Raw genomic sequence first — 12,746 nt, 5'->3', positions numbered from 1 at the left:
GAGATACTTTCTAAACATCGGGTCGTCAGAATGAGGAATTTAATGGTAATGCAAACCTATGTGTTCGCTGCCTTGAAAACAAAAGAAAATCTACCTTGTGGTAAATTTAAAAATCACTGGAATGTTTTTATGGGAAAGCAGGTTAGGCTACAGTTACAGTGGAAAATCCGTATCTCCTCCTTCAACCCTTTCCCACCACAGTGTGAAAAGTGAATAAAGACAGCAACATTTTTTAAAAAGTTAACTTATATTAAAAATATTTTGTTTATAAACAATTTTAATACTACAAAGTAGTATTTCAGTACAAAGCAGTTCAAATATTAACTGTTCTTTAAACTGTTAAACTTTATTATAAATTAAAATTTCTTTACAAAAAAATTGCACATAATATTTGACCACTCTTAGGTTCTGATGCACTGGCATTTGCAATAGTTTCTTTAATCTTCAAGTTAAACAGTCTCGGCAAGGAGTCCAGAACGTAGAAAGGGCAATAAACAACCCTGTTAGAGCATTCAAGTGCAACTAGCAGACTTGTGGCCATGGCAGTTACACTTTCCTTAAGGTGGACTGCTTAAGTTTTAAATCCTGAAATGAAGAATCTCAAAAGGTTTAAAGAAGAAGAACTAAAAGGGACTGCCTGCTTTTTACTGTAAACACAGCCCTGGAAATTAAATCCCAAACAAGAATCTCTCAGGCATCAGAGAGTGTCAAGTGAATCAGGAATAGCACAACATAAAGAAAGGGGGGGGGGGGGAATAAAAAATAAAAACAAAAACAAAGCAAAATTAAAATAAATGTCAGTCACTTTGAGGAACTATACTTACGTACATGATGTTATGAGAATCTGGCAGGGCCCAGAAGTAGGCCAAACAGGAAGTTCATTTATCCAACCGAAGAGGGTCATGTTCATTGCTTCCGGTTTTGAGGATAGATATTGTAGGGGACTTGATATGATCAGTAATGCTTGTCTGCCTTACGCAGACCTTAGCCAGGGATCAGCCTAATCTTGAAGGATCATTCAAATAATTTTGGCAATTATTATAAGGACTTAGAACTGACTGCACCCAGTGTTCAATGATTCTTGCTTTCTGTTTTGTAACTGTTTAAATTTAAGAGCTCATTTAGGCTGACTCCAATCTCTTGGCACTTGGAAACTAGTTTTCTCAGGTTATCAGTTTTACCTCCTTCTGATGCTTCAAACAAGAGTTGCTGTAAAAGACAGGGAAGCACAGAAGTAAGACTTAGCTAGATTTTGAGCATCACCACATCAATGGATATGGCACATGCAGAAAATTTATAGGAAAACTTCAAGATGAAATAAAAGATAAAAAGCATTACATCTTTCCACAGTGATGCACAAAGAGGTAACTTCTGTAAGGCTCTCTGATATAAACGGTGGACCTATAAGATAGATATATACACAATTCCATCAGGAAACATGATGAAAAACACCTTCATAATCCTAGTTATTTCACTGGGACCTCATCATATACAAAATGGTTACATTGGGTTTTCAAGTTTCCCAACGTTTAGAGCTCTTAGCACGTGAATGTTTAGGTTTTAATCCTTTTAAACTGAGGACACAACAAAAGGGGCCGAACAGCTTAAAAACAAAGTGACCCATCTGATAAGTCGATCATAGCTTACCTCTCTCTGTCCCTTTAGAACAATCTCAGCAGCAATGGCTCTAAGGGGAAAAAAAAGGAATATAGAAAAGGGAAAAGAAAATTTTATATATTTTTGAACGAGATGAGACACTACCACTGGCAGAAAGCTGACTGTGGGAATGAATCTGAGTACAAAACTTCCTGAAAGTAACAGGCTAAACTTCCAAGGAGGGTAACCTATAGTGAAAAGAAAAATTCAACAATTTTTATCAACTTTACAAGAATTAAGCAGACCAGTGTTTTGAACATAAATAACGTTTGTTAAAAATACTCGTAATTATAGTAGAAACACCTGGCACTAATAATACCTTTAAAAGAAAGACGACACCAGACTATAATACGGGGAAACCCCACGTTTAAAAAAAGATGGTCTTAAAATGTGTGTAACAGATTTGTTTTATAACAGTACTGTTATCTAAATGTTCTGCTTAAAAAGAAAAAAAAATAGAACTCCATCTACTTTGCTTTTAGAAGCAATGGTTAATAAGAACTCCCTTACTCTCCGTAGAAAACCTCAGCAAGTGCCAAAATAAATCTAAATTAGAGGAGAGATCTGTCCAGGAAAAAAAAAAAAAAAAGATGTCATTTCAGATTTACCTGTCTGGAGCAAACCTTACAAATAAAAGCAATAGCTATAAAAACATGTACATGATTGCTGCATTACATTTTCCAGGTGGCCAGGCATGTTGGAATATTATATGTAAACATCTTGGCTTGAAGTTTCAGAATCTGAACATTGCTTTCTTCCCATTCATGTTGAAGTAGCCTGCAAAGTACATTCAGGAAAATGAACAAAAGCATTGCAAGTGTAGGGAACCCCAAATGTGCTCTATGAGCAGAATATTTGATGAGGTATAATTTTTGATCAGTTATAATCCCTCAAGGCTACTCAGCAAGTGACTATAGAATGTCTCTTACAAAAATTGCCCTGGAACAGGAATAGGCAAACTAGCAAGATGCCCAGTCAAGACCCCTACCATATTCAACAAACAAAATAGGCCTACGTAGTCCTAATAAAGCACTCACTCCACGTGCTCCCTCCTCCAAATTTTTGAAAATGACTTGATATATTAATGTAATTTCCTTGTATTTTTTTAATTAAAGAGTAAATATAAATATGAATGTTTATTGGATTAAAATGTAAGTACAGTGACTAATTATTAAGTTCTCTATTCGGGGCAGTGGGGATAACCACAAGGAAATAACTACCAAAACAAGTGGAGCTTTAACCATTAAAACCAACAATTACCCTATCTGTATTCCTAGAAGCCTATCCTAATAGAAACTAGTCAAATTATAACATTTTCTATTTTTCATGTTTTACCAAAGATAATGCTTTATTTTTTTAAAAAAAGATTTTATTATATATACATATGAACAGGGTGAGGGGCAGGGGGGGACAGAAGTAGCAGGGAGTCAGACGAGGCACTCGATCCCACCACCCTGGGATCATGAACTGAGCCAAAGGTAGACACTTAACTAGACTGAGCCACCCAGGTGCCCCAAAGGTGATGTTTTATAATAGAAATTTCTGTATTAGTTTCTGTAGACTGGGACGCTTACTAAGAACTTTTATTATGAAACACTATTTTTGTCATAGCCTTAGGCCTTTACATTTTTTTCAATCTCATACCATTTTCCCACATACATGGTTAAGTGGAATATAAATAAACATAATATTTGGTATTTTAGGTACCTTACTGATCCACAAAACAAACTTAGAAACATAAGACAACTGATGCAGTGGTAGTGACTGCACAAGAAGCCAAAATATTAGCATGGAGGGTACCGTTTTGAATTAAAATGCACAATTCTTGGGGGTGAGAATAAGTTTACTCTGTTAGAGCAGGGAAACTACAAGAAATGCTCAGAAATCTCCCTCTCACTCAAGGTATAAAATCCCTAGATAAATGTTTCTCAAATGTGATTTGAGGGCTCCAAGTCAGGAATCTGCATTTTATTTAGTATTTATTTTTAAAGTACTTATTTTAGTACTAATTTTTAAAGTAGGCTCTATGCCCAACTCACAACCCTGAGGATCAAGAGTCACATGCTCTACTGACTGAGCCAGCCAGGTGCCCCCAGGAATCTACATTTTAAATAAGCATCCCAGGAGACTCTGATGCATGCTATTACCTGAAAGCAACTGACCTACATGAGAACAAGTCATAGTAACCAAAATATATATAGTTGACTGCTATCTCTGTTAACACTTTACAAACCTTTTAAGTAATATTCCTTTGCTGTGTAAAACACGCTTCTTGCTATTAATGCATGTGCTGAGGACAGATGGCATGTGCTGAGGGAACACAGATGAACTTTACTTGAATTGTATGCCTCTTATAACCTGTAGTTTTCTAAAGTGACCAAATTTTTACACTGACTTTTACATGAATAGCTGTATATTGCTTAACAATTCTGAAATTAAAGTAGTATGCATCAATGAGAAAATACTAAAGAAAAGACTATTCTTACCAAGTTTTTAAGAATAATTTTATATGAAGAGCTATATACTATTAAGCTGAGACCAAAGATAATTTTATTTTTTCTTACCTCAGTGCAAGTCCAGAATTAGTTGGCATAATTGAGCAAAACCGTTCCAAGGTTTTGGAATGCTGAGTCTTTGGAACACAGCTCAAATAAAAGAAAATAACCTGTAAAGGTTGAGGAGGGAAAATGAATGCAACAAAATGTGAAATCCAATTACCTATGTGTTTTAATGAGAAAACCAAAATGGTCTTTAAGACATGAATGTATAAATTATAATAATGTATGATGCTGTGAGTTACAGTTCCTACCATTAATTATATTAGTGACTTTCCAAATATGAATTAGGAAATATGATCTAGTGATGACAGCCATGGACTGAGAACACTGACAAGAAGCCAGGAGTCCGGGTTTACATTCCTGAGTCTACCTTTACTTGCTGTATAGCTGGGCAAGTCATAGGACTAATAATACCTGCCACATCTTGCTCATGGAATGCCCGTGTGTAAATGACTTAATGTCCATAAAGTGGTTTGAGATCCTGGGATAAAGAATGGCATAGAAGTACAAAGCATAATAATTGGTTATCCCGATTAGCAACAAAACCATCCCACCAAAAAATAAAATACATATATGTTTTAGTCTACATGGAGCTTTAATAGGAGCTTTTAGACTACATTGTACTGAATGAAAGGAGTCTGAAAAATAAACTAAAACAAACCTCTGCTTCCTTTCCTATAAGAAAATAACCTTATAAATATATCATTAGTCATTCTACTATTAAAATTCTAAACAGCATGTAATTTCAGCTTTTTTATGCTCTACTTATAGCTAATATTCACTTGACAAATAGTAACTAAAAACAGTAGGTACACTGTATATTACGGTATTTTTCATTCAGTAAAATTTCCAACTAATCAAGCAAACATTACAGGTATCATTATAATTACTTCTTTTAATCTTTCTTCTTTAATATGTATTAAACCTTAACATCTCTTCAATGTTAGGTTTTCTTAAATATAACAATCAATATGCACATTTTATCTTAAAGGGCTCTGTTCCTAGATTTAAGACATAAGAAGGAAACATGGTCAAGAATAACAGTAAATGCTAGGAAAGTGATCCTAAGAAAAGCTCTACTGACATCAAACAAAGAGATTTGCTGTCATTTTTTTTAAGCCCCCTTCTTTTATACAAATAGCTAAAGAAAAGTTTTAAGTTCTTACCCTATTATGAAATTCATAGTTGGACCAGTAATCAGCACTGCTAAAAGGAATGGGGTATCGGGCAGGGACTGTAACCAAACATCTATTCACTAAATCAGTAAAAAATTTGAATTCTTGGACTTTGTTTCTGGATCCAGCAGCTCTATTATTGGCAAAGACAAGATAACTGCCAAAAGAAAAATATTATAATTAAGGCAGTGTTTCTCTCACTGAGAAAACTGATCACCCCTTTTTCCCCACCATATCCCCTTATTCCAAATCCCATTCTTATTAAGATGAACTAAACTTACTCCATCCAAATCTTCTGCACTATATCAGATCTCATGGCCACCCCTAATGCTGCCTCATATGCCTCCACTGTCTCTTTAATACTTGATTGAAGAGGATGACAAAGGCTGTTTAAAAAATGAAGGAAAACATTGTATGTCTACAGCTCAATTAGATTAGGTAAAGGAATGAAAAAGTATTATTTTAAACATTACAGTATTATTACAATGGAATCCTTCTTTTGATGTTTCTTCTTTAATAATGTATAAACCTTAGCATCCCTTCAATTTTGCTCCAAAGACTTTAACACCAAATTAATTTTAATACAGTGTAATTCAGTAATAACAAGGGCAAGTCTAATATGCAATATTTCTCTCTAATGTCTCACCAGTAAATCAGCCACAAATAAGGAACTTGGTAGTTAAACATCTCATCATCAAAATTCCCTTTACATAAATGGGCTGGAATGTCAAGTGGTCCTGGGATATTTAAAAGATACCTGAAAAAAATAAGAAACCAACAAACCTCTGTTTGAAATTATGCCTATGCACACATGGATTACTAATACTCAAGAAACCAAACCAAATCAAAACAAAAACACTTCTGCTTCAACTTAACTCTCTTTGAAGTATTTTTGTAGTCTTGAAACTTTATTTTCACATGTATACCATACTGGTTTGGTCACATCTCTAGAATTTACATAGTCTATTTTATACCCACATGAGTAACTCCTCTTTAAAATGAATTTATTCCAGCCCTCAAATTAATAATCTAATTAAGTCTAATGAAAAACAGGACAAACGGGATTACCACGTCTCTAAAATTCTCCCACAAAATCTATACTTTTTGTAAAAAAAAAAAAAAAAATTCTTTAAGAATTACAAAACTTGACATCTGAAAACAGTCTCTTTCTCATATACATACATACAAATAATGTACTATTGCGGGTTTCATTTTAGATAGGATATCAAAGTGTATTCTGTAACAAATGGTCCATAAGGCACTTGTCAAAAGAGGTCTGTGAGCAAATAAGACTGGGAAATACTGAAATTTACAGCCCTCTCTTAAAAAGCCACAGTAGGATATTTAATAGGATAAAGGCTTAAAGGCTGTACTGAAGTCAATCAGTGAAGAATCTATCTGACTCTCACTAATTGAGGTTTCTCCCCCAATATATCTGAATTTGTGTGTACAACATTTACTAACATCTGCAGGGACAATGTGTTTAAAGGAAACACACTGATCTCTTGGGTCTAAAAATTATTTCAAGGAACTAGGTTTTAATGGATTAGAGAAGCTGTATGGTAGCAGAGGGCAGGAGGAACCATAAGCAAGGGAAGAAATGGGACATCTAGAAGTCAGGTTATCACCTTGCAGACGTGGCTATAACTAGCTATATTACCATGAGATAATCACTTAACTTCTAAAGATGTTAGATTTGTCAACTGAAAGCTGATGTAAGAAGAGATCACTTCAAATGTAATCTGTGTGAGACTCCATCCCTAGGTTAACTTCAGTAAAATGAAATCCCCAAGTTAACTTTTGTGGCTATGTACTAATCTTCAAATTGACTTGAAATGAATGAAAATTACCTTACCTAGTTCTTTCTTAAAAAAAAAATATATTTTTTTATTTGAGAGGGGGGGGGGCTGAGGGGGAGACAGCAGAGGGAAAGGGAGAGCAGCAGACTCCCCGCTGAGCACGGAGCCCAATGCAGAGCCTGATCTCACAACCCTGAGAACATGAAGTGAGCTGAAATGAAGAGCCAGATGCTCAGCCAACTGAGCCCCACACGTGCCCTCTGTCTTTATAGTAAATGTTACATAGAAAGGGAAATGACAGGATCCAACTCTAGGTAAATATTATAATATATAGGATATTCTAAGCATTTTGCTTTACAGTTTCTACTCATAAAGTGGAAAAAAAAAATTGAACCTAGCAAGAGCACTGACTTATCCCATTGATGATCTGGCTACATTTATAAATTTAAATTCTCTCACCTACTGCCATTTTCCTAATAATTGACTTTAAAAAGATTTCTTAAATTAACAGAAAATGTATACTCTGTGTAAATAAGGTCTTCAGTTTAAATAAACTAAGCACAAGATACTCTTTTCTTGTAACTCTTGGTGTACTGAGAATTATGACTATTCCCATGGAAAATTTAAAAAAGCAAGGGGACTTAGTAAACTGGGAAGATTTATTTAGAGGCAACCCATTTCAAAATGTTTATCGACAGTTAGTCTGCTTCATTAAAGCTGACATCAAGAAGATCTGAAGATCTTTGGTTAGCTACCACTAGAAACTGGCAACTAAACCAAGTACCTCCATGCCCAAGGGAAGACCAGAGCCAGCAAATCTGTAAAAAGTTCAGTTTAGGGTCTGTCCTACGCACAAATTTGAGACATTAAAAAACTCTAACTTAAACATGGACAAAGCGGGGATCCCTGGGTGGCTCAGCAGTTTAGCGCCTGCCTTTGGCCCAGGGTGTGATCCTGAAGTCCTGGGATCAAGTCCCATATCGGGCTCCCTGCATGGAGTCTGCTTCTCCCTCCTCCTGTGTCTCTGCCTCTCTCTCTCTCTCTTTCTCTATGTCTATCATGAATAAATAAATAAATCTTTGAAAAAAATAAAAAAAAGCATGGGAAAGCTGAACAATCTCTAAGTTCCTTATAGAATAGTTTAATTCTTCTCCATTAATTTGTATTTTAAATAATTCTTTTATAACTGTAAGGTATTATTCTAGATGTAACAGCAGAAAGAATTTCAGAAACTACTAAAATCACTATGTCAATAAACTGGTTACCATAAAGCAGACATACAGACTCAAGTCTAGGAAAGAATAGTGACCCCAACTTTTGCCAAATCTCAAATAAGACTGGAATGTTCACAAAATATTCTAGGGTAGACGGACCACCAAATTAACAAAACATGGGTTACTTTTAAAAAATATGGTTTTTTAAAAATATGTTTTTATATAATACTGCTACAGCTACACTGTAGGGTAGGCAGAGAACACCTAAGAAAAATATATGTAAGCATTAGACTTGCATATGTAAAACCAAAATCTTATCTGTGCTATTGTCTACAACAAAAAAATTTTAGGAGATTTTCACCTTACAGACCTTCCTTCCTTTCTTAAAATGTTTTTACTTTTTTAAGAATATTTAATTTATTTATTTGAGAGAGAAAGAGAGTGAGTGAGCGAGAGAGCGAACACAAGTCGGGGAGGAGTAGAGGGAGAAGCAGCAGGGAGCCCGAAGCGGGGCTCAATCCTGGAACTCTGGGATCCGGACTGGAGCTGAAAGCAGATGCTTAACTGAATGAGCCACCCAGGTATCTCAGGCCTTCCTTCTCTCAGTTCTTCATAACAAAAAATAAAAGTATTTTCCTTTCACGCTGTTTTACTTGGGATCAGGAGATTATACCTACTTTTGTAAATTAGGTTTTATTAGAATACAGCCGTGCTCATTCATTTACATGTTGTCTATGACTACTTTTTCCCTAAAACAGCACAGGTGACGAGTAGTGATAGACCACATGACTTACAAGCCTAAAACATTTACTATATGGCCCTTAAGTGAAAGTTTGCTGATCCCTAGAGAGAGATGAGGAGGAAGGAGGGAAGACAGGCCCCGCTCCACCTCGCCAGGCCAAAATAATTCCTTATGATTTCCTGCAGCCTCTTGCAGTAAATACAGAGCTCTACATAAGTTACTGAGAAAGTGATGCTTGAGAAAAGACTTCAAAAATTTTTCACTCTGTACTTCAGAGATTAGAGCAGTTCTCTTTAGACTTAAAGTAAAAGGTTTATTATTTATATCCATTTGAGATCACCAATCAAATAAATTAAAATTCATTTTTTTAAAACGTATGAGAATTATCTGAGGCAATCTCAGATAGTATTAAGTACTATAGTTGCTATAGTATTAAGTCCTAAGTTAACAATAACAATGAATTAAAAGCAAAATGAGCCACTATTAATACAAACCTTCCTTTGTTAGTCTTTCATCCAAAGAATGCAAAGTATATTACATCTTTTCTGTTTTTATTCAATTCTACTGCCCTCATAACAGTTATGAAAAGTGTTCAAGGATTTTTTTCAATTAGTCTAAAATGTAATTAACCCACAAAAAAAAAAAATCTGTCTTCTTTCCACTAAATTATATTATCTTTTTCTTCTATAAAATCAAGGGTTCAACAAACTTACCGAAACAGATCCAAGTTATTATACTTCTCAAACCCAGGTTTAAAGAAGGATGCGATAAATTTCCCCAAAAATGGAAGAAGATTATCTCCTTGATTCTATTTTTAAAAGAGGAAGGAAGGATACACATTAGACTTACAATGTTTAATTAAATCTGTCAAGGAAGGAAAAAAAGCCCTTAACCGCCCCCACCGATTACATTAAGTTTTTTGAGTAGGTGGGGGTAGAGATAACTTCTATATTCTGATCTCCAATTAAATCCAACCATTAAACAGCTTAACACCCAATATACCACGACTACCAACTGTCCAATAAACTTCTATTACATGTTTAGCACTGGTACGAAGTGTGTTGGGGGCTCTAAATCTGATTAAGACATGGTCCTTGCCCTCAAAGAGTCCTTAGTATAGTATATAAAGCAGCAAGAAACAAAACTACAAAGCAATATAATAAGTGCAATGATAGAACTATTTCTAGCAAAGAGAAAGAATACCTAACACAGTTTGCAAAGGGAAAAAGACCAGGAAAAGCTTCCTGCCTAAAACATCTTAAAGAATAAGAAAATGTAAAAAAAGTAAAAAAGAAAATGTGAAACACAAAAACACCTTTAAGAATTATGAGGTTTTTCTTACTTGTAAGATGAAGAATTTGCACATATGATAAAAAACCTCTGCGTTCTGAGGATTTTTTTCAAATGCAGTAAGCCATACTCCCCTGGCTTTGTCGTGCTGATCTGTTTGCAAATATAAAGCAACAAGGGCTTCCAACAATTGGCAGTTCATGGGACATGTTTCCAATAAACATTTACAAAGCTCCACTGCAGCCTCATACCTTAATAAGAAAAAAACATGTCTAAACATATGAAAAAAAATCAATTTTTAACACAAGGTTAACTGCTGGTTGTCAATCAAGTCTTACCTCTCCAGAAGCTGGTGCAGAGCAATCATGTTTGTGTAAAGTGGAACACAGACCTCTACTCTCTCCTCAACCGTAAGGTTCTCATCTGTGCAAGCTTTCACGGCATCTATCCAAAAATATCACAGTAACAGAAATCAAACATAAAATGAATGGATTGTTATTTAAATTCTGAGAGAGATACCATCGAAACACGGCGGCTTACTCTTTTGTTGGACCATCGTCTTATCCTTTACTGAAATCCTGGCTTATTACTACCTAAAGGAGGTATTTTCAGATATCTCCAAACTCCATAAAACTCAATCTCTTACCTTCATATTCCTGGTAATAAAACTATTCGTTAGATACGAGCTCTCGCACATCTCAATGTTTTCACTTAAAAAACTATGTCTGCATGTATCTAAATTCCTTAAAACTGATCTAAAAAAAAACAAACCAAAGAACAAATTATCTTTTTTTTAAAATTATCTTTTCATCTTTCCTGACCCAATTCAACAGGCCCTGCTGCTCTCTGTTCTACAACCATTTAAATGTCTCCCCCTACACCAGATCCTTTCTTTACTCCTTCAAAACAGGTATTTTCCCCTAGTAGTCCCCACTCTGTGTCTCAGAGAGTGGGTCACTGTTTCACTTTGCACAGCTGTCACCCATTTCCTCCTTGCTCAGTGGTAGGTAACAAGAGATCCCGGATTTACATTTATAAGTGAATGTCATTCCGAAAATGCATCTCTGAAGTTCATTTATAAAAATCATCTAAATAAACATAAAAGCCGATCTCTCCATTTGTTTTATTTGATTAGCATTTGATAATGTTCTTCTTTTTTTCAATTTCTTCTTTATTTACATGTCTTCTTGGTCTCATTCATGGACTATTCTTTCACTCCTTACTGCTATACTCTTTTTTTTTTTTTAAGATTTTATTTATTTATTCATAAGAGACAGAGAGAGAGAGGGGGGCAGAAACACAGGCAGAGGGAGAAGCAGGCTCCATGCAGGGAGCCCTATGTGGGACTCAATCCCAGGTCTCCAGCATCACACCCCAGGCTGAAGGCAGCGCTTAACTGCTGAGCCACCCAGGCTGCCCCTGCTATACTCTTAAATGTCCATTTCCTCAGAGAAAATATCTCACTCCTTCAACTATGAAATAATTTACAGCAAAAGCACATTACAAACTGTAAAGCACTACAATCGCTCCTATGTTAATAACTTTCAAATCTATTTTTCTATCCATAATCATTCATTTAAGGTCCACTTCCTTATTTCCTTCTGCCAACAAGCATCTCCACTTGGACCACCAATTACCTACACTTTTTTTAAAAAGATTTTATTTATTTATTCGTGAGACACACAGAGAGACGCAGAGACACAGGCAGAGGGAGAAGCAGGCTTCATGCAGGGAGCCCAATGTGATCCCAGGACCCTAGGATCATGCCCTGGGCTGAAGGCAGGTGCTTAACCGCTGAGCCCCCCAAGTGTCCCAACAATTACCTACCATTCACAAATACTATTCCTACTACCAAAATCAGTCTTCCCAAATTTATCTGTTTTTATCAATACACTTTCAATCACCTTGGACTATTTCTTCTCTTCTTCCCTGACATTTAATCTGTCCCCCACATCTCTATGTGAGTTCAAATGTTGCTAATTAATATTCCCTCTTTCCCAGGTTTTTTGTGCTTCACTTTTGGCCATCAGCTTCTTGTTATTTTTGTACCTTTGGGATCATTCCTCTGCAGCACATGCTTCCTTTCTTCAAGAACCACTGTCATCAACTCTACCACACTTACAAAGTTCTTGAAAATGTGGTATTATTCCACTTACCAAGCTTAATTCCTACTATTCTACAACATAAACCCTCGCTTTGATAAGGATTCTCCCTTCAAATCCATTGTTGCACCAATTGCTATGTTGCCTTTTGTTTACTTAGCTCCCTTAACAGGAATATCCTCCTTTTCCTCCCTTTCTTCGCTGGTTTAT

The 12,746-nt window shown here is 35.5% G+C and overlaps 1 protein-coding gene across 1 annotated transcript in view; it reads right to left on the bottom strand.

Moving 5' to 3' along the window:
- Positions 1–225: 225 nt before the first annotated feature.
- ZFC3H1 (zinc finger C3H1-type containing) overlaps positions 226–12,746 on the bottom strand; it is a 56,725-nt gene continuing 44,204 nt past the window's right edge. Inside the window, exons 25-35 of the mRNA XM_041755107.1 lie at positions 10,773–10,878; positions 10,487–10,685; positions 9,858–9,952; positions 6,036–6,146; positions 5,671–5,775; positions 5,381–5,546; positions 4,221–4,321; positions 2,332–2,433; positions 1,648–1,687; positions 1,339–1,401; positions 226–1,209 (exon numbers count right to left, since the gene is read on the bottom strand). Of these exons, the coding sequence (XP_041611041.1) occupies positions 1,072–1,209; positions 1,339–1,401; positions 1,648–1,687; positions 2,332–2,433; positions 4,221–4,321; positions 5,381–5,546; positions 5,671–5,775; positions 6,036–6,146; positions 9,858–9,952; positions 10,487–10,685; positions 10,773–10,878 (1,226 nt within the window). The 3' untranslated portion in view covers positions 226–1,071. The remainder of the gene's footprint in view (positions 1,210–1,338; positions 1,402–1,647; positions 1,688–2,331; positions 2,434–4,220; positions 4,322–5,380; positions 5,547–5,670; positions 5,776–6,035; positions 6,147–9,857; positions 9,953–10,486; positions 10,686–10,772; positions 10,879–12,746) is intronic.

This window comes from Vulpes lagopus, chromosome 5, assembly GCF_018345385.1.
Source record: "Vulpes lagopus strain Blue_001 chromosome 5, ASM1834538v1, whole genome shotgun sequence".
Classification (NCBI taxonomy): Eukaryota; Metazoa; Chordata; class Mammalia; order Carnivora; family Canidae; genus Vulpes; species Vulpes lagopus.
This window is presented reverse-complemented; position numbering and strand designations above follow the sequence as displayed.